This window comes from Drosophila mauritiana, chromosome X (genome assembly GCF_004382145.1).
Source record: "Drosophila mauritiana strain mau12 chromosome X, ASM438214v1, whole genome shotgun sequence".
NCBI classification, from domain to species: Eukaryota; Metazoa; Arthropoda; class Insecta; order Diptera; family Drosophilidae; genus Drosophila; species Drosophila mauritiana.
Genome location: NC_046672.1, coordinates 6,040,600 through 6,059,880, shown reverse-complemented (window position 1 = coordinate 6,059,880; position 19,281 = coordinate 6,040,600). Strand labels below are relative to the sequence as shown.

At 47.8% G+C, this 19,281-nt stretch overlaps 4 protein-coding genes across 6 annotated transcripts; 1 reads left to right on the top strand and 3 right to left on the bottom strand.

Moving 5' to 3' along the window:
* Positions 1-34: 34 nt before the first annotated feature.
* Positions 35-7,131, bottom strand: LOC117148050 (transcription elongation factor SPT6). Its single transcript, XM_033315235.1, has 6 exons — positions 6,979-7,131; positions 6,733-6,817; positions 5,930-6,135; positions 5,686-5,805; positions 5,465-5,616; positions 35-5,399 (listed from the first exon to the last, which is right to left on the bottom strand). The coding sequence occupies exons 1-6, from the start codon at positions 7,015-7,017 to the stop codon at positions 491-493; spliced, it is 5,511 nt and encodes a 1,836-aa protein (XP_033171126.1). The 5' UTR covers positions 7,018-7,131; the 3' UTR covers positions 35-490.
* Positions 7,132-7,722: 591 nt separating this feature from the next.
* LOC117147061 (ceramide synthase 6) lies at positions 7,723-16,880 on the top strand. Of its 3 annotated transcripts, none has more exons than XM_033313820.1 (7): positions 7,723-7,936; positions 8,267-8,536; positions 15,160-15,280; positions 15,340-15,561; positions 15,639-15,976; positions 16,079-16,223; positions 16,368-16,559. In XM_033313820.1, exons 2-7 carry the CDS (start codon positions 8,352-8,354, stop codon positions 16,557-16,559), a joined length of 1,203 nt encoding a protein of 400 aa, XP_033169711.1. In that variant the 5' UTR covers positions 7,723-7,936; positions 8,267-8,351. The 3 variants fall into 3 exon arrangements, with proteins under 3 accessions (XP_033169711.1, XP_033169709.1, XP_033169710.1); XM_033313818.1 differs by having other exon boundaries at positions 8,228-8,536; XM_033313819.1 differs by having other exon boundaries at positions 7,724-8,536; positions 16,368-16,880.
* On the bottom strand, positions 12,754-13,759 carry LOC117147064 (josephin-like protein). The gene has a single exon (XM_033313823.1). It carries the CDS (start codon positions 13,611-13,613, stop codon positions 12,939-12,941), a length of 675 nt encoding a protein of 224 aa, XP_033169714.1. The 5' UTR covers positions 13,614-13,759; the 3' UTR covers positions 12,754-12,938.
* Positions 16,881-17,620: 740 nt separating the features above from the next.
* On the bottom strand, positions 17,621-19,008 carry LOC117147062 (splicing factor 3B subunit 4). Its single transcript, XM_033313821.1, has 3 exons — positions 18,877-19,008; positions 18,719-18,802; positions 17,621-18,659 (listed from the first exon to the last, which is right to left on the bottom strand). The coding sequence occupies exons 1-3, from the start codon at positions 18,908-18,910 to the stop codon at positions 17,710-17,712; spliced, it is 1,068 nt and encodes a 355-aa protein (XP_033169712.1). The 5' UTR covers positions 18,911-19,008; the 3' UTR covers positions 17,621-17,709.
* Between the last annotated feature and the right edge of the window lie 273 nt (positions 19,009-19,281).

The window sequence follows — 19,281 nt, the reverse complement described above, 5'->3', positions numbered from 1 at the left end:
GGAATTCCCAACAATAAGAAGAGCTGGCGGCACATTTCTGGTCAGAAAAAATTGAAATTTATTTTCCATTCTTCCGTCGTCACAAACCTGATTGCTCCCCGGCCCACCGGCGCCTCAGCTCCTGCCCAGCCGTTCTACTCCTACTCCTCCACCGCCAGATGATGCACCCACTCCAACGGCAGGCGCTCCGCAATTTTCAATTATACATAGATATATATATTCATATATGTGGTGTGAACTGCGGATCAGTTATGGACTTGACTTAAACCTAAATATCGTTGAGGATCAATGCGGAATCGCACTCCAAAGTACTAAGATTAGTGCAACTGCATCTTCGCCAGCTGCGCGTGCATGAATTATATATTATTGTAGACCTTTCTGTTGTGTTCTCGCCTTTGTAGTATAGTGTATGTATATAGTAGCATATGGTGTGTGCATAGTGCATCCCTTGCAGCTTGTGTTGGTTTGGCTTTCCACTCACTTCGCCGCCCTAGTTCTCGTCGTAGAGGGGCGTGGCATCGCCCAGATTCATGGAGTGCGGCGAGGCGTTGGTGCGCGGCGTACTGCGCACAGACGCCTTCGAGGACATGCCCATACCCCGATTATGACCGCCTCCAGTGCTGTAGTCATTGACAGGCGTCGATCCATAGCCACCGCCTCCGCCGCCACCGGTGCCACGTCCCAGAGACATTGTAATGCCCATGTTCATGCTCATGCCCATATGCTGTTGCTGCTGCGAGTGATGATGCTGCTGCTGCTGTTGCTGCTGCTGCTGGGCGTGATACGGCTGATGTGACTGATGCTGCTGCGGTCTGCGTCTTGCCCAGGCATCGTTGGCCAGCTGCCAGTCGAGGTTCTCTTTGGCACGTTGCTGGTGATGCGGCTGCATGCTGTAGGCATTGAAACCACCACCGCCACTACCGCCTCCTCCTCCCATATCGTTATACCTGGGCGTGCTGCCCGTTCCGGAACTGCTGCCGTAGTGATGCCTCTGACTGCTCGAGGATTGCGAGCTGGGACTGGGCACGTTGTGACCATAGCGAGGCGTCTGTGAGGCATGCGGTGTGTAGGGCGTCATGAACGGAGTCTGTCCACTGGGCGTGTATGGCGTATTGATGGCGCCAAACGACGGCGTCGATGAGCTGCCATAGTGGGAGGAAGATAGTCCAGCACCTTGAGCAGAACTGCCCGACGTGCCGTAGCCAGTGATGGATTGCGTAATGGAGTAGGCGCTCGAACCGCCACCGCCAGCGGCACTGCTGATGCCACTGCGCGGCGTTCCACCAGTCACGCTGCCAGTGATGCTGTAGGGTGCCTGGGGGCCCAAGGATGTCTGGGATGACGACGAGATCGTCGGCGGCGGACGCATCATGTGCAGTGGCGTTAAATTAGACATCGAGGCGCTGGACGGCGTGGCCGTTGGATCCAGCCAGTGTTCCTTGAACCAGCGTAGCAGACTGTTGACCGTATCGAAAATCTGGCCACGGAAACGATAGCCCTCCGGCATGACCGTCACATACTCGTGGCGCACCTTCGTCTTGGGCAGATAGGACAGCAGGAACTTGCCCGGCATGGCGCGTGAGGCCGTAAAGAAGTAGTGTATCTTCTTCGGATCATTTGCCTTCTCCTCGCGCAGCAACTTTTCCATGACATCCCGTTCATTTTCATCGCCGTTCACCGTGATTGGCTTGTAGTACTTGTACTGTATCAGTTCGCGGGCAGCCAAGGCCATCGGCATGATGTGGCGGGCGATGATCTCGTCCAGATCCTCGAACTCCTCGGTGCCGATCCACAGACTCCTGCCCAGGCTGAAATCGTTCTCTTTACCCTCCTCGCGCACATCGATGTGCTGGAAGATGTCGTCGGCCACCTTCCAGGTGGCTGTCAGATGGTCCTTGGACTTGCTGCTCGGACGCAGGGCCACCTCGCCCTGATCGGCCCCAGCCAGCATGGCCACCACCTCCGCGTACGACTTGTTGAAGAAGCTGGGATGGGCGATTACGCGACGGGCGTAGATTTTGCGCTTGAGGGCCCTGGCCTTGGCATCGCTCACTTTCCGATTGTCCAGCTCCTCAGTCACAAAATCATAGTAGTTGTCGCGCCGCGGCCGCCACTCATTGTTCACATCCTTAAGATCAGCGGTCCTCGAGGAGCATTCGACTGAGAACCGGTCAATGTCTATCTTAATGATGCGCACATGAATCATCTGTGAGACGCGCACACGTTCTTCGGGATTGCGAACCTGTCTATCGGACAAGTTCTTGATGTGTATAAAGCCTGGCAGGCCGTTCTCCAGACGCACACGGACGCCAGATGGCTGGCCAGGGCACGCGTTCGCGTCAAAGTGATTCCACACCTCGGACAGCTCGGGGAAGTCGTCCTTGTGGCAGAAGGGGCACTGCCAGCTTTCTTTGGAATCTAGACGCACCGGATTCGCGCTGTCCAGCTGATCGCCCTGCGGCCGACGGTACGTGAAACCGGTGACCATGGCCGTGACGCACTTGCCCACGTAAAACGAGTCGGGCGTCTCCTTGGTCAGCATATCGAAGAGCTCCTCCGCACTGGGCTTGGTGTACGGAGTGCGGTAGTCCTTGTACAGGCAGCTCAACTCGTTTCGGATGTCGTACAAGGTGATGCTCTTGCTACCGAATCCCTGGCGCTCCAGTTCCACGGCGAATGCGTCCAGATCGAGATCCTTAAGGCGCTCTGGCGACTCGAGAATTTCCTCAAGGGCACCGGCCGGATTGGTCTCCTCGTCGTCGTACTCCATGGCATCGATGGCCATCTTTCTGGCCCATTCGTACGTTTCTGGATGCACACGCGACCCGTCCAGCACCTCGACATACGCCTCTGTGCTGTCGCCCAGCGATGAGGTATCGATCTTAATGAAACCGCTGCAGTTGATAAAGACCCTGGGCCCCAGATGACACACGGTGACCAGCTGGGTGCGGTTCTCCAACCGCTGGTTGCTCTGCTTGAGCAGTTTGAGTAAAGCCTGACCCTTGCGCGGACCCAAGCCACAGATGTACTGCAGCAGGTTGAGGGTCCGTGAGTTCTGCACCATCAGGTTGATGTCCAGGCCCACCTCGCTCGTTCGATTGATGAACTGCAGGCTGAGCTGTTCCAGCAGCTGTTCGCGCGGCACACGCTCCTGCAGCGGATGGTAGCGCAGGCAGAGAATCTCGTCGTCCGCATCACACAGCTGCGAGTATTCCACTAGCGGATCCTGCATCTTGCGGGCCAGCGAAGCAGCCTGCTTCAGCAGGGGAGGATACTCCTTGAAATCAGACTCGCCCTTCTTCGAGTTGGCATAGATCTTGGCCAGCTCGTTGTCGATTATCTCCACCTCGATGGGCGGAAACTGTTCGGAGGTCTCAAGCTCATGCAGAATCTCCTTGATGTCTGCTTGGATGTTCTGGGCATCGCGCGATTCCGCTCCGATGACAACAATGTGTGGCTTCTTCATTTTGATAAAGTCACTCAGCTTTCGAAGGTCGGCCATCTTCTGGGCCTTCTCCTCAAGGTTGTAGGAATTCTTGCGCTTCAGAATGTTCGGCAGTCGCAGGTAGTCGGAGATGTCGCCCTCCACGGTGGTCACCGCACAGAAGGCGGCCACTGAATGGTCGGGATCGTAGGCCAGACCCAGCACCCGTATGCCCCTCAGCGTGCTCCACTCCTCGTAGCCAAAGTCGGTGGGCAATTGCGGTTTATAGGGTGCCACCTTTAGCCACTTGTACAGCTTACCCGTGCAGGAACGCAGCACAAATTGCTGGGCCTCCTCGTGCAGAGTGGAGCGCAGCTCCTTGATCAGATCCGGAATGACCCACTTCTGCAGCGCCAGCTGTACGCATTCCGCACGCAGCTTATTCCATTCCTGCACGTGCTTGGCAAACTGATCCAGCTGGTACAGGGCTTTGGACTCTTCCACATAGTCACCGGGTGTTCCGTTGGCACACGCATTGCCCTCGAACTCCTCGAGGAACGTAATCTCCAGTAGTTTCTCCTCCTCGGCCATCATTAGCTTAATGAATTGATCGCCAAAGAGATCGCTTACCGGCTTCTTGGCCACGTACTTCATCGAGTACACAGGCGAATTCTCATCGATCAGCACCATTCCATTCTTGGTGGGCCGTATGTTAATCCTGGCTCTGTCGAAGTACACCTCACGCATGGTCTTGCGCAGCAGAGGCTCCTGTGCCAGCTGCCGGGCCACCACGTATTTTGCGGCATGGATAACCTCTTCCGTGGTCATGAAGCGCGGCGACAAATATTGCTTGGCCAGCTCCGTGGGACCGATGCTTTCCTGGGTGATCTCATTGCGCTGGTAATTGTCGCGCAGATTTTCGGCATACTGCTCCGGCGTGAGACCAAAGTGCTTGGCAAAGCCGCAGATGCCCGCCTTGCGGAACACCGCATAGGGACTGCTGTTGGACGCCTGCTTCAGTTGGTAATCGATTAGCTCGGGATCGTCATCGTCTTCCGGCTCTGGCACAACTATCGCCTCGGCCGCGTCATCACCGTTCTCAGCGGCGGCTGCCTGGCGACGCGCCTTGGCCTCGCGACGCTCCTGGATAGCCTTTCGACGCTGCTCCGCCTGCATGCGGGGCAGCTCATGCGAATAGTTCAGCAGAAAGTACATGTGCACGTCCTTTAGCTCCTCCATGGACTGCACGTCGGCGAGGCGCTCGAAATCGCTGTCCAGGATGAGGCGAACATCATCCGGTATGGGTTTATCTGTGTCGGCGCATAGCGTGTCCAGCTGGAACTGACGCATCTTCTCGAAAAGCACCTTTAGCTTGCGCTTTCGATCGTTTAGCTGACACCAGATTCCATCGAAGTAGTAAACCTTCCAGAGATCGTCGATATTCAGCTCCGGCTTCACGTACTCCTTGCGATAGAAGGCTATAAAGGGCACCTCCAACTGCTGGTTGCGTATAAATTCTAGCGTCTGCTTAATCTTGTTAACGGTTGTCGGTGGTTTGCGCATCTTCTCGCGGCTCTCCGGCTTCTCCTGTTCCGAAACAGTGTGCTTGCAGAAGGCATACTTGTAGATCCATTCAGCCTCGAGGTCCAGCTCGTCTGATCCCTCGGGCACCGGGGTTACGGGCACCTCGCGCAGCTGCATTCGTTCTGGGATGTCTGTTTTACGAATCTCGTTGTCCATATCGGTGAAATGGCCACGCTTGAGCTCGCTGGGCTCGTATATGTCGAAGATTGTCTTCTTGACCACCTTCTTTTTGAGCGCTTTCTTCTTCTTGACGCGCATATCATCGCCGACGCCCAGATCCTCATCGTACTCATCTCCTTCCGAGTCATCTTCGTAGTCGTCTTCCTCGTACTTTGAGAAGTCGTCATAGTCGAAGTCTACGCCAAAGATGTCCTGACCCTCTTGGAGTGATCTGTGGTTGGATTATATTAATCGTGTCTATTGATATCTCAACTTTATTATAGTTTATATACTTACGCGTCTGTAAAGATGGGGCGCCGCTTCTTCTTCTTCTCGGCTATGGGACGCCCATTATCGTCCACAATGAAGTCGTCCGCGTCCGACTCCGTATCCACGTCGTCGTAGTCGTCCGCCTCCCTGTGACTGCGCTCGCTGCGATGCCCAATGCTCTGTAGGAACAGGGGCAATCAGTTGAACACTGTACATTGATTGGTGGTCAGGGATTACTAGTGGCATACCTCATCGTTCTCGTCGAACAACTGCTCGGCAATCTGCTCACGCACCAGACCCTCGTCCACGTGCTGCTCCTCGCCATCGCTTTCGTTATCGTGGATGCGACGCAGACGTTTGAACCGCTTCTGCAAGGGTAAACATAATTTAAAACATTATATTCGAAGAGCATAGAAGACCCCCTAATCCCTCAGCTATGAAAATCTTTGTTAGTTAAGCTTGGAAAGATGAAAAGGAGGAAGGAACACCTACCCGTCTCTCGACTTTGACGCCCAGATTCTCCTCGATCAGATCGTAGTCGTCGTCCTCCAGTCGATCGTCCAGATCGTCGTCCTCGTGCTTTTTGCGCTTCTTGCCGCTGCCGACGCCATCGGAATCGTAACCGCTGCCATCGTCCTCCTCGATGGGATTGTCGTCGATCAGATCTTTGAGCTCTTCGCGCAGCCGTTCCTCGTCATCTACGGAATAGGGCATTAAAAATTTCGATTAACATTTTACCTTCACTGTAGCCGCAGATTCACATATGCAATTGAAAACTGATTTCATAGCTTAAATTGGAGCGATTCACCCGGTTTTGAGAAAGACCTACATTATATGCATTACCTATGATATTCGATTAGATAGTAGATTTCGATATAGTGAAGCCCTGACCATTGATTATTCCAACTTCATCTATTGAACTAATTCCCCCCTCCCTGCTTTGATTTGCAATTTCTTGGAGTAAGCCGCGTTCTTCCAATTCGCCGCACTTGTTCCATTTGCTGGAACGCGCGCAGCTGTTTGTTGTTGCTGCTGCTGAGGCTGATATTCGATGGCCACGGTAGCACAGTAAAAACACAAGACCTAACCTCAAAGTTGTAAACAAAAGAAGTTGCAACCGTGTGGCATTGGCCAGTTAGAGGTGGCTTTATTCCGGATATGGACTGTTTCGATCGGCGGATGGTGAGATGTGTGGGTCGTGGCGAGGAGGGGGGAAAAGCCCGCCAGAGATCGCCACAAACGTATGTATGTATATATTCGTACGCGCCTTCAGCGACTCGAGTGGAAAATCTCACCTTCTTCTTCTTCGCTACTATCGGAGACGGCCGCCTTCAGTTTCTTGAGCTTCTTGCGCTCGTTGACGTCCAATTCTTCCTCCTCCTGCGGGAAAAACGAAGAAAAGCCATTTGGTTACTTCAATATATATGTAGGTACTTATGTATGTACACACACGCAAGGCGCAACGCACACCGCACACATACAGACGCACGGACGGTACGCGCGGCTAGAAATATTGTTTTTAGGGTTTCGCAGACACCAACCTCCGATTCCTCGGCCTCGGAGTCCAGAAATTCGGCCATAATATAATGGAATAAAGCTTAACTTAATAATATAGCGCGTATGAATGCAGAGAAACGAATAGTTTGTGTGCGTTTCTCCCTCTTCTCTTCTTCTTTATTTCTACATCTTCTTGACAATTGCAGCAAAGTTGGTATTAAAATACTAGCCAAATACTTAATATCACTAACACTCTTTTACTGATTACAGTTCACTTGGCTGTTAGCTTACAGCAGTGCCAGCCCTGGTTTTTATTGCAGAACTACAGTGGATTCTTCCTATAACCTATGTTAGTTCTTTGTTTATATTGCCAAAGAATTCACAATTGCCAAAGAATTTTAGGCACATACTTGTATTGATAAATGGTTAAATTCAATCAATGGTAATTAACGAACACACATATGCTGTTTGGTGTCAACGATGAAGTTAGCTAATTTCCATGGTAATCCATGGCTACTTTCTTTTCATAGTTGACTTTTATGAGTTCTTGCCGAAAATCTAACAGTAATTGTAACGCATAATAATTTCTCTCAAATAACTAGTTCAAACGCAATGAACAAGTTAGATTAATAAACGTTAAGCAATAAACTAAAATCGCAAATTTGCGAATTAAAAGCTTAACAAAATTATTTGTGAATTTGGTATTTTGTGTAGCTTCTAAAGCCTTATTTTTGCTGGCTTTCCTTGTCTTCCCTTACACAGGCACACTGGTCTCGCTGCAGTTACATTTACCGCTCCGCCGTCTCTGGGCACACTGCATTGTTGTTGCTCGGCGAGGAAATACTATTAGTATTTTTTTTCGTTCATCCTGAAAGTTTAAGTGGACGAGACGAGCGGCGGCCGACTCGACCCCTAGCCGAAATTCAGAAAGTCTATTGCTTTGGTCGAGAACAGATTGTCAGGGAACTTAACTTCATTTACGCTCCTAAACAAACGGCAAAGGTAGCCTTTCAAAAACGAATTAAATCGAAATCCAAATAGAAATAGAAATAGAATTAGAAAAGCCATAAGCGCAAGTTAACGAGACAAGACAACAACAATTCGATTCGGCGGTTTTTGTTTTTTGCCAGTGTGTGTTTGTGCTACGCTGTGAGTGTGCATTAGTGTGTGTCCGGTGCTCCTGTTGTTGTTGTTCTTGTTGCTGTTGTTGTCGCTTATTGTTGTTCTTGCTGTTATTGTTGCTGTTGTTCGCAAGGCACAATAACACAGGCTCATACAATTGCGAATATTTAGAAAAAGCAAAGCATATACATATGTGACAACAAACGCCAGGGAAAAACAGGAAAGCTGAGCAAAGGAAAACCAAATAAGAAAACAAGCAATCGAGAAATTGTGAAGCGGCAACTGAAGCAGCAACATGGACATATTGAATGAGTTCAGCAATGTATTCTGGAGTACGCACATCTGGCTGCCGCCGAACACAACCTGGGCGGACATTGCGCCCGGCTCGCGTCCAGATGTGGTGCACGCAAACTACAAGGACCTCATCTGGCCCATTCCATTCGCCGCTGTCGTCATGCTGGTCCGCTACACGCTGGAGCGGTAAGTTTTCCACGTCCATTTTCCTCCCTCCCCACTCTTCCCATCCAACTGACTGACTCCCTTTCCATTCTCGCCATTCCCGGCAACTTGATTCCATTCCGCCTCTCTCTCTAACCCCATTCATACGGCTTTCCCTCGCTCTCTCCCGGTCTTTCGCGCTCTCCTTTCCATTGAGCAAGCCCACCGCCCCACGTTTGTTGCACCATGTACAGTAAACTTTATTCATAATTCCTTCTTTTCCCCATTTCATTTCATTACATTTTTTTTATCGACAAACATAACCTCACGTGGAAACGCCCAACATTCTGCAAGCGTTCATATATATATGTATATGTATGTATATATGTGTGTGTGAAACAGCGCTTGTTTGTTTGTGTGCGGTTTGTGCGGCATACACGCGTGTTTTGTTGCTGCAACTCGAAGTTTTCCCTTTCCAAGCGACGCCGGCTGCAGTTTCCAGCCAGCCGGCAACGAATTTCCCACAAAATATTAGCCCCACTCCATTTTCAAGTTCCTACTAATTGTTTAGTCAAAGGGAGAACATACATACATATATATATGCACATACATATATTTGTTTATAGTCAGCTCCATGCGGTTTTCTTTTTGTATGGCCCGCTGAGAAATTGGGATCAAAACTGGCACAGTGGGGCAAATACATAGTTAACTAATCGGCCAGTGTTAGGAAGTATTTTTCATAAATATAACCCGATCAGCCTTAATTTTTTTTTAAGTTTTCAAACGGCCTCGGTAGAAAGCCAAGAAACTGATATTTATTGACTTGTCAATCTGCAGCGATAAGAAAGTCATGTTTGTTCAAACTTTTGATCGATTTCATTTGCACAGTGCGAGATAACTGAGTTTCGTACAGGAAAACCCATTATTCATTTCCAATGCAAATATTCAGAAACATTTTCTTGCAATTAAAGTTTCAATTTCTACGCCTGTTTGACCCACTGTGAGCCGCTAGCATTTTGGCCGTTTTTCAGGCCAATTAACCAGCGCGTCGCGTTTGGCTTCAACAATGCATACATACGTATGTACATATGTGGCTGTGAATATTCCAACGAGCTGCAAAGTTCGTGTGTGCGGTTCGCGTGCACTGGCATTTGCATGTGGCGGAGTTGTAATTCTCATATTTTGCAATGTTTTTGGCTGCCCTTAATTTGACATAAATTGCCAGCAGCAAGTCCAGCGGACTGGAGTCCAAATTCTGAGCATCATCTGCCCAGCAGGACAGTACAGTTGAGCCTCGCTAATACAAATTCGAAAATATTTCAACCTGACCCTAGCTGTGGGTTCATCTTATAGAATTCGAACTGTGACTCTTGTTTTCATTTCGTTTTCAGCTCTTTTTCGGCGGCTTGTTTGCATTCACGTTTGAAAATGAAATTTAGACAAAAACCAAATCTGTTTCATGGCGGACCACTTTGGTTTTTTTTCTGTTTTTTTGTATTTCTCTGCTTCTTAAACGAGAATTGGTCTGCAAGGTCGAATTGGGTTTTTGCTGCTGCCCTCCCATTAAGATTCATTGAATGGCAAAAGTCGCAGTCGCAGCCGAATCGATCGGTGGCTCTCCCAAAGTGCCATCCATAGTGGGCATAGTGGAGCCACCTTGGACAGCAGCACCGCCACCACTAGCACCATTAGCACTCCACTCCACGGCACTCCGATAAGATTTGCGCCAAGATTTACGTATAAAACCTGATAACAGTGCTCAGTGCCTCGATTGTTTTACGGCGAACTCTCGAATGACTGTTTCCATTTTGCCCATTTGTTGGGCGTGTGTGGGTACAGCAGGGGCGTGGTCGAGAGGGGGGTTACAGGTGTGTCATTAACATTTATTTGGGTCAAAAGAGTGCAAAAGGGCTTAGCTGCCCATTTGGCAAGCTTGGAACGCGCACTTGTACCATTTGGCCAGCAAGCAACCAAGACGTGGATTTGTACGAATTGCCCATTGAATGTGCTTTGGGGATTAACCGTTGGTGGTGCCATGTGTTTGCTTAAAATAAAGATAAGTAACTAAACTTATAGTCACTCCGCCCACCACATCGTGTGCTTTTTATACGAGTGTGTATGCTATCTTAGTCCGTGATTCGTCAACCGTTTTTCCTTGGCGGGCCTGGCCAAAATCACTTGGCTCGCCGAGTGAGTCATTGACTCGAGAAGTTTTTCCAAATATGTGCGCACTTTATGGCCCGATTGGCGCTTCCCCAATGGCCACCATTCCATCCACCACCACCACCGCCACATACTAAAGCACGCCTTGGAATGTGGTGTGCACTGGATTGGGGTTTATGTTTATGTTTTTATGCTGGGGAGGGAGGAACAAGTGAGAGACACTTGCTAAAACAATACGCACAGTCGGGACCAAGGAAATAGAGCTCGTCAGCTTGCCGCTTGTCCATCATTGCAATTGAAACTTGAATAAACTGGGTATTTATCGTTCTTATACAAATGCAGATAAGATAGTTGTATCTCTGGATGATAAATCGAAACCATAATTCAGTTTTCGGAACTCTCCGTTCCTACGACTTATATTTATAATGGCATTATAATCTTGTGGCCAAATCCATAAAGCTAATCATCGTTGAAATCACCATCCCACCTGGCAGCTGATCCTAACCGATTTCCGATAGAGCTCTCAAGTGGGCTAGTTTATGGGTGGGGTGGCTAGTTTGCTGGCCGCAGCTGTGCGTGGGGCCTGTTCGTACTATTTGTCCGCATTTATGCTGAAGCTTTTGTGATACGTAATCGCCAAGAGGCGACCCTCGAGCTCAGCGCTCTAGTGCGATAAAATTTCAGGTTAATTATTTTAATGGCTCACATGCACACAGCAATCGGGGAAATGTGTATACATGCATATATTCAAATATACACACTAAATCGCCGGCCAATGGGCAAATGCCAGCTGCTCCACCATTGCGCTTCTTCTTCTCCAACCTCTTCACTTTGGATTGGCAATAGTGCTACCAGGAACAGCAATCCCAACCGAAACCGATCCGATCCCTAAACCCGTTTACCAAAGTTTTCCACACTCTTTACGCCGGTGGTCACTCGAATTGCTTATCGTGCCGATTGCCCAATGGTTAATGAAAAAAAAGAAGAAAAGAGTTAAATGCCATAAAAGCGAAAAAGAATAGAATGAAAAAACGCACGTGCTTCACGCACCAGCTGAGCATAGGAATGGGGGGAATGAGGAGCACTACCTGGTCAGGTGGGTACTCCACTGCGGAAGAGAGCGGACTCTCGATGCCGGTGCAGTTCGTTTAATGTCCAATTAGCACCTCTCATTCTTCTCTGGGAAAGAACATATGAACTAGTTTTCATGAAACTATTCACACACTCTATAGCTGAAACTAGTCTGAAACTATATCTTAGTTAAGAACTAAGAACTTGAGAATTCATTCATTACAACCTTACGATTATTTCCACTGAAAGATTAAGCATACGGTTAGCGATAAGTGTAGTTTCTGCCGAAGAATATTAACATTTAATTTACAAGCCGCAGATTGCCGGATTGGTCATAAAGCAAATGAAATATAGAGCTTGTTTTTTTTTTAGCGATTAAAATCGGTGATAGGCCTTTGAGCTGGGCGATCAGTTAGTCGCTGACTAATGGCGCTTATGCTTAATTCCCCAAGTTCCATCTGGCAATCCGGTGGCCGTGAGTCAGACGCCGTCGTCCAATGCCCAAAGAACCCAAGTCGGGCCACATATAGGATATAGCATAGGTATAGCCATAGCACTCACTTGCGCTAATCTCACAATCGTCGTCGTCGGCTTGCCTTGCGTGCTGAATTATCGCTGACAAGCGCAAATAATTCGCCAAACAACAGGCGACATATGTATATGCTATATAGTATATATATATATGTATATATTCTGTATAGCTTGATCGCCAGTGGGCTCCGAAATTTTAGTTGTGCCGGCGATAAGAGCCGAATAATTGCCAGTGCATTGCACTTTGGGCGCAATTTGTGCATATTGCCTAAGTGAAATTTAATAAATGCGTTCAAATAATGGTGGCTCTTATCGCAAACTGTCATCGCGTTGCAGCTCAATCAAAACACCATCATTATTCGCACGAAACCCAACGAATTTGAGCCGTTTTGCCGCAAGGCGCAGCTCTCGCTTGGTCCAAAGTTTCCAATGAATTGGCTAGAAAATGATGGCTTGCACAGAACTTAGGGTTCAAATTACATACACATGGCACATGTGAATTATTCTTGTCGCTTTTATTAAACTACATACATAATTTGGTGGCATCCACTTGCAGTGCGAACTGGTAAATGTTTAACTTGCATAGTGTAGGGCACTTTTTGGTTAGTTTCATCAAATAATTGGTACAATAACTAATGGTGCTCCAATGTTAGCTTTATATGGCCATATAACCATAACATTAATCCCTGAACTGCGGCAGCAGCCAACGTTGCCGGCACTTATTCTTGCAGTCCGTCTCCTCGTCCAGCACGAGGAAAAGCTCGTGATCCATCTGCAGTTGGGTGGCCAGAAACTCGAGGAACTGCTCCTCGTTGCCCAGGCACTTGGGCTCGCGCAGCTTGGAGTCCAGATTGTAGTAGCTGCCGTTCACGCGACGCAGTGCCAGCCAGTGGCGCATCTGGAAGGGCAGCGGAATGTAGTAGCCCAGGCTCATCTGGGCCGGCACATTAAGAATGAAGCCGAAAATGGCGTTCAGATTGAGACAGTGTGGATCCCGCCGGCGGTCGAACCACATCGCCTCGCAATTCCGCTGCTGCAGTGCGTACATGATCACATTGACGTCGTAGTTGCCCCAACCGATCCACGAACGATGCGGATTCAGCCAGTTGCGCGGGGTCAGTGTGGTGCAGTAGTCGTCCAGTTCCGATTTGGAGAACATGTCGAGCCCCTGGAACAGATTGTTCAGGGCGTGGAGGCCGCACAGGTGGCGAGTCTGTCGCTCATGGTAGATTCCATACGGCATTATCGCGCTGTTTCCGTTCCCACTTCCATTTCCATTCCCGTTTCCATTCTCGTTTCCATTCCCGTTGCCGCTGTCATCGCCCAGGGAATTGCTGAGCGCTGGCGATTCCATTTCGGAACGGATCAATGTGGGGCGGTGACAGTAGCCAATGGGTAAAATAACTTCAAACAGTCGGGCAGCTCCAAATGGTCACTAGATGAATTGGATTTTTGTTGTTTACAAGTTCGAGGATAGTAGTTCATAGCGATGGTACAGCAATAGCGATAGCATCAAGTATCGATATGCGTGCGAAATTCGAGCCATGCACCGGTGTGCATATCGATGTTTTGGCAACGGTACTTTGTTTTTCAAATCAAATTAAATGGTTTCTTCAACTAATTAAATTGTAATTAACAAATTGAATTTACCAGCATGTACAGATATTTCTCTTTTCGTTTATATTTCTGAGAATGCCAACCAACAGTTTTTAACTGGGGCAACATACCCAAAAATGTACTTAATGAATATTTTATTAGAAATTTTTCGGATTTGAATGACCTTTATTGCTGATAACGAAACTTGCAGTGTGCGTCATTAGTAGTGACGCACTCGCACCGAATTTTCGATAAAACTTGAATAGTCCAATTTATTTTTACACACCCCAACACGCACTTATTATTTAAGAAGCCTCCAATTACAGTGTTCACTCCCTATATAGAAGACATAGATGATAAATCAATATCCACTTCGAATGCGGGTCAATTAAATCCTTCTTGGTGCGTTAATTCAATTACGCACTACTTGAACTTGAACTGAGCCCAGATTCGGCATTAATTCGAATTAATTGTTATGAGTAATAATAGAAAAACTGATATTTCCGCGTTGAGCTTTCGTGCTTTGCCTACGAAATGAGGGTTACTTTGGAGACCACTTGGAATTCCAAACGTAGAGGAGCAGCCAGGCGATCTGCAAATCTCGTGGGCATGGCAGTCAGTCGACCATTTTCGATTTTCGATTTCATTGGCAAATGAACTTCCGAAACGAGATACAACTACTCCATGCCTCGTAAGTCTGGCGTGGTGTGGTGTCCAGCTTTGGGCGAGCTAATTAGCCATGCATGTGGGCGTGCGGGCAGACCAAAAACCGATCCCAAAATCCCCATCCCCATCCACATCCCAACAAGTCCCTGTTGCCATGCCTCACACGTGCCAGACGATGGGGCGACGACAGGTGTGTGTGCAAAATAAATATAAATAAAATAAAATAAATTAAAGCAAAATCATAAACAGCAACAGAAACTGAAAATCCCGAAACGTTTCCGCCATGGGTGTACGTACGTACATGCATAATTAGAGATGTTGTGTCAAGCCCAATGGAACTTTTTATTGGATATGTTGTGTCGGGTTTCTCGAAGGTAGATAGCAGTACCATTGCCAAGATTACAATAGTTCCTGGATTCATTTGAATAAAATTGGGTGCGTGGTGGGATATTCGTTGTACGATTATGTATTTTCCTTATGCAATATTTTTAAGTTCATATGAAACCCAACATTATCTGGCCAAAGTTTATCTATCTGCCATAAACTTTAAAACCTATGCCTCCAACTAACTGCTTTATCTAACTCATAAAGCATTTAAAAATAGCACTTTCTAATCAAAAACTCAATATTACTTGCAGTTTCTGGATATCGCCCGTAGGCAAATCACTGGGCATACGTAGTTCTAGGCCTAAGAAAGCGGCAAATGTTCCTATTCTGGAGAAGACCTATGGCAAATCGACGCGATTGGACAAGAAAAAGGTGGGTCCATCATTCACACTATCTGATGTCTGATCCTGGAAATTCTGATTCCCTTCCAGCTGGTTCCGCTGTCCAAGCAGACAGATATGAGCGAGCGCGAAATCGAGCGCTGGTGGCGTTTACGCAGGGCCCAGGATAAGCCGTCGACGCTGGTGAAGTTCTGCGAGAACACGTGGCGCTGCATTTACTATCTGTACAGCTTCATCTTTGGCGTGATCGTGCTGTGGGACAAGCCCTGGTTCTGGGATGTGAAGAGCTGCTGGTACGGCTACCCGCATCAGGTGAGGATTTCGATGGATTCGACTCTTCAAAGCAGGGTTTTATACAAACAATACAATGCCTATTCTAACGCTTGCAGTCGATCAGCAATGATATCTGGTGGTACTACATGATTTCGATGTCCTTCTACTGGTCACTCACTGGCACCCAGTTCTTCGATGTGAAACGCAAGGACTTCTGGCAGATGTTTATCCATCACATGGTCACCCTGCTCCTAATGTCGCTCAGCTGGGTATGCAATCTGCATCGCGTCGGTTCGCTCGTCCTGGTCGTTCACGATTGCGCCGACATCTTCTTGGAGGCCGCCAAACTCACCAAATATGCCAAATATCAGAAGCTCTGCGATGCGATCTTTGCCATCTTCACAGTGGTGTGGATTGTTACGCGTCTGGGCTTCTATCCACGCATCATTTACAGGTAAGTGGTGGGCAGCGCCCAAGTCCCTCTTTTCGTTGATCGTTGATCCCAATCCAACTGACATGCTCTTCCATGCCAACACCATCCTGTTAAACCCGGCAGCTCATCTGTGGAAGCACCGCGCATTCTGCCCATGTTCCCAGCCTACTACATCTTCAACTCACTGCTTCTGATGCTGCTCGTCCTGCACGTCATCTGGACATACATGATCCTCAAGATCGTTGTCGACTCTCTGCAGAAGGGTCTGGTAAGTGTGGAGCCATCTGGCCATCAAGCTGTTATCCTCTTAACTGTGCTGTTTATCTTAACCTTAACCTACTGATTATTCAATTGCCTACGAACACATATTGTATTGTGCAAACCACTCATCCAACTTTCCATTCCCTTGCAGATGTCCGGTGACATACGTTCCAGTGATAGTGAGGATCTCACAGACAGTTCGGGGAATGCACGTCTGACCAATGGCTCGGCGCGCTCGAAGAACAAGTCGAACAGCAGTGCGCCATCGGATAAGGGATCTGTCGGAGGAGCAGGATCAAGAGCAGGAGCAAGAGCTGCGACAACGGAACGGAGAGAGGAGTAGCTGAGACACCAATACCACTAGTAGGGGCCACACTTCCCGAGAGCAGGCGCAACAACAACAGCAAACAAACAAAATCCACACACACCCCAAACACACACCACGAACACACACACATACACATGCACGCACGCACACAGACGCATACAAAAAAACCAAACCAGTTCAGAACGTTTTTATGTTAATTATTATTTTTTTTATATATACATCTTTTTTAAGGTTAACAAAAAAGAAACAACACGAAAACCAAAAGAAATTTCAATAAATGCGAGAAAATTGATGCGTAACGATCCACTTGTACATCGTTATTGATTAAAACTACTATTACTATTACTATTACTATATGCCTCACAGTTTTTTTGTTGTTGTTTGTCTTGCTTAACCAAAAAAAAAAAAAACAAAAGCAAAGAGATGAAGAAAATAACGTTAAATATAACCATTTAAACGTAAAGCTAAAATTAAGTTATTTTACCAAACGAAATGGAAGTTAGCACAGTGGGACTAAACCAAAATCGCTTAGGCAAGAATTCAATAGACGAAGAGTAAAAAATGAATAGTAGTCAAAACTATTGTAAATACTGTACTTGTATGTTTCCCATATTAATAAATTTATGCAAAACAAATTACAAGACCCAAAAACAAAACAGTTTCGAAAAAAAGCGGGACGGCACCATTTTGGGAATGATAAAAAGGAATCCTTCTGGTTTCATTTCAGTAAATCGAAAATAATCTTTGCTGAGTTTGTTTTGAACTACAAGCTAATTTCTATACACCAATTTAAAAGATTGACCATTAAATTAGAGGAAACCCTTAAAAAATGCTTAGTGAAATTTTAAAAAACGTAATATCATCGCTTTCTCCATACGTTCCATTCAAATTGAAGTCTTAATGCACAAACTTAAGTTTGTTATTAATGAAATCGTTTTATGTTTATTGAAAATAGTTCAATTTAAAAAAAAAGAAGATTGTGAATGCGACTACTAAATGGATATACAATGATGATCTAAATATCTCCCAGTGGTTTCCCGGTTGTTAAATGCATGTTAGAAAGAAGAGTGGAAGTCTTAACATATCCCAGAGCAGGCTTCATTGATAAATCCTATTGATGTTTATTTCTCGTCTCGTCCAAATTGGTATACACTACACGCTAGACTTAGTACTGGTAGCCGTCGGGTTGATAGGGCCGTGCGTAGGGCGTGGGAGGGAAGGGCACGGGCGGCGGACGCCAGTTGGTGGGCGGTGGTCTGGGCGGAGGAGCTGGCATGCCGGGCGGTGCCCACGCATTTGCCTGCATCATGCGAGGCGGCGGCGGAATGCCCATTGCTGGCGGCAGTGGCGGCTGTCCGCCGGTCATCGGTGGCAGCGGAGGCGGCGGTATCGTAGCTGGGAACGGAGTAGGCTGGGGAACGGGCGGCGGCGGTGCTAGCATGCCCATGTTGTTATTCGAAACGGGCACCACCGGCGGCGGCGGCGCCATCATTGGTGGCGGCATCATCTGGCCCGGCATCTGGGCCGGGATCTGGCCAGGCATTTGGCCCGCCATCTGGCCCTGCATCTGTGGCATCATGTTCTGCACCGGTGCATCGGCGAACAATTGATGCGGCCGGTCCGCATGGGTCGATGGATTCTGGGCGGCCAACAGGCGCTCCGCAGCCGAGCCGTGGCGCTCGCCCTTGTGATCCTTCTTGAAGGCATAGGACACGGAAATGGGACGGTTGCACAGGTACTGGCCGTTCATGGCGTCCATGGCCGCATCGCTGGCCTCGAAGCTGGCAAAGTTGATGAACGCGAAGCTCTTAGACTTGCCAGTCTCCGGGTCTCGCATGATCTTCGGCGTCTGCAGTATAACGCCGAAGGCGGAGAACGTATCGTACAGCAGCTTCTCGTCCACCTCCACGTCCAGGTTGCCAATAAAGATGTTGGCGCCGACATCCAGGTTCTTCTGATGCGCCGACGCCTTGTTCACGCGAATTGGCTTGCCGTAAAGCTTGATCATGTTCATGATCTTTATTCCATAGTCGGCGTCCTCCTCGCTGAGGAACTCGACGAATCCATAGCCCTGGTGCATTTGGGTGACCCGATCCTTGGGCATGTGTACGTTCACTGCAAGCATGTCGATTAGGAAGCTGCTAGGCACTATACATGTGTGTGTTCGCACTTACCCACTGGTCCTGCCTGGACAAACAGCTCCCAGAGCAGCGTTTCCGACACCTTGTCGTCCAGACCGCCGGCATAGATGGTGGCATCTGTGGAGGGAACGGAAAAGGCCGGTTAAAGCGACTCCCAAGTGTGGCAAATGTGGAGTGGAGGGCAAACTCACCTTGGTTGCGTTCAGCAATTGGACCTGCCGCCATTTCGGAGCTATTTTTATAAACAAAACCAAAAACAAATTTTCGGCGTTTTCAACATGCAAAAATGCTCGCAACACAACCCTGAATATCGAAACAGCCTATCGATACCACGAATATATATTTATTGCAAGTCGTAGTTTCGATTGTCAATCAAAATCGATATCGAAATCGAAAGGAAATTAGAAAAAATACTAAATATGGGCGAAGCAGAATAATTTAATATTATTTCAATAGGTTAACATATTCAGCTCTAGTTTTTGAAAATAAAATTAAATACTTTAATAAATATTTGAATAAAATGTTAAACAGTTTTTCGGTTAATTGGAGTAACCGTATTTAAATCACTCAGGCGATATTTCGCCTTCCATGCTGTG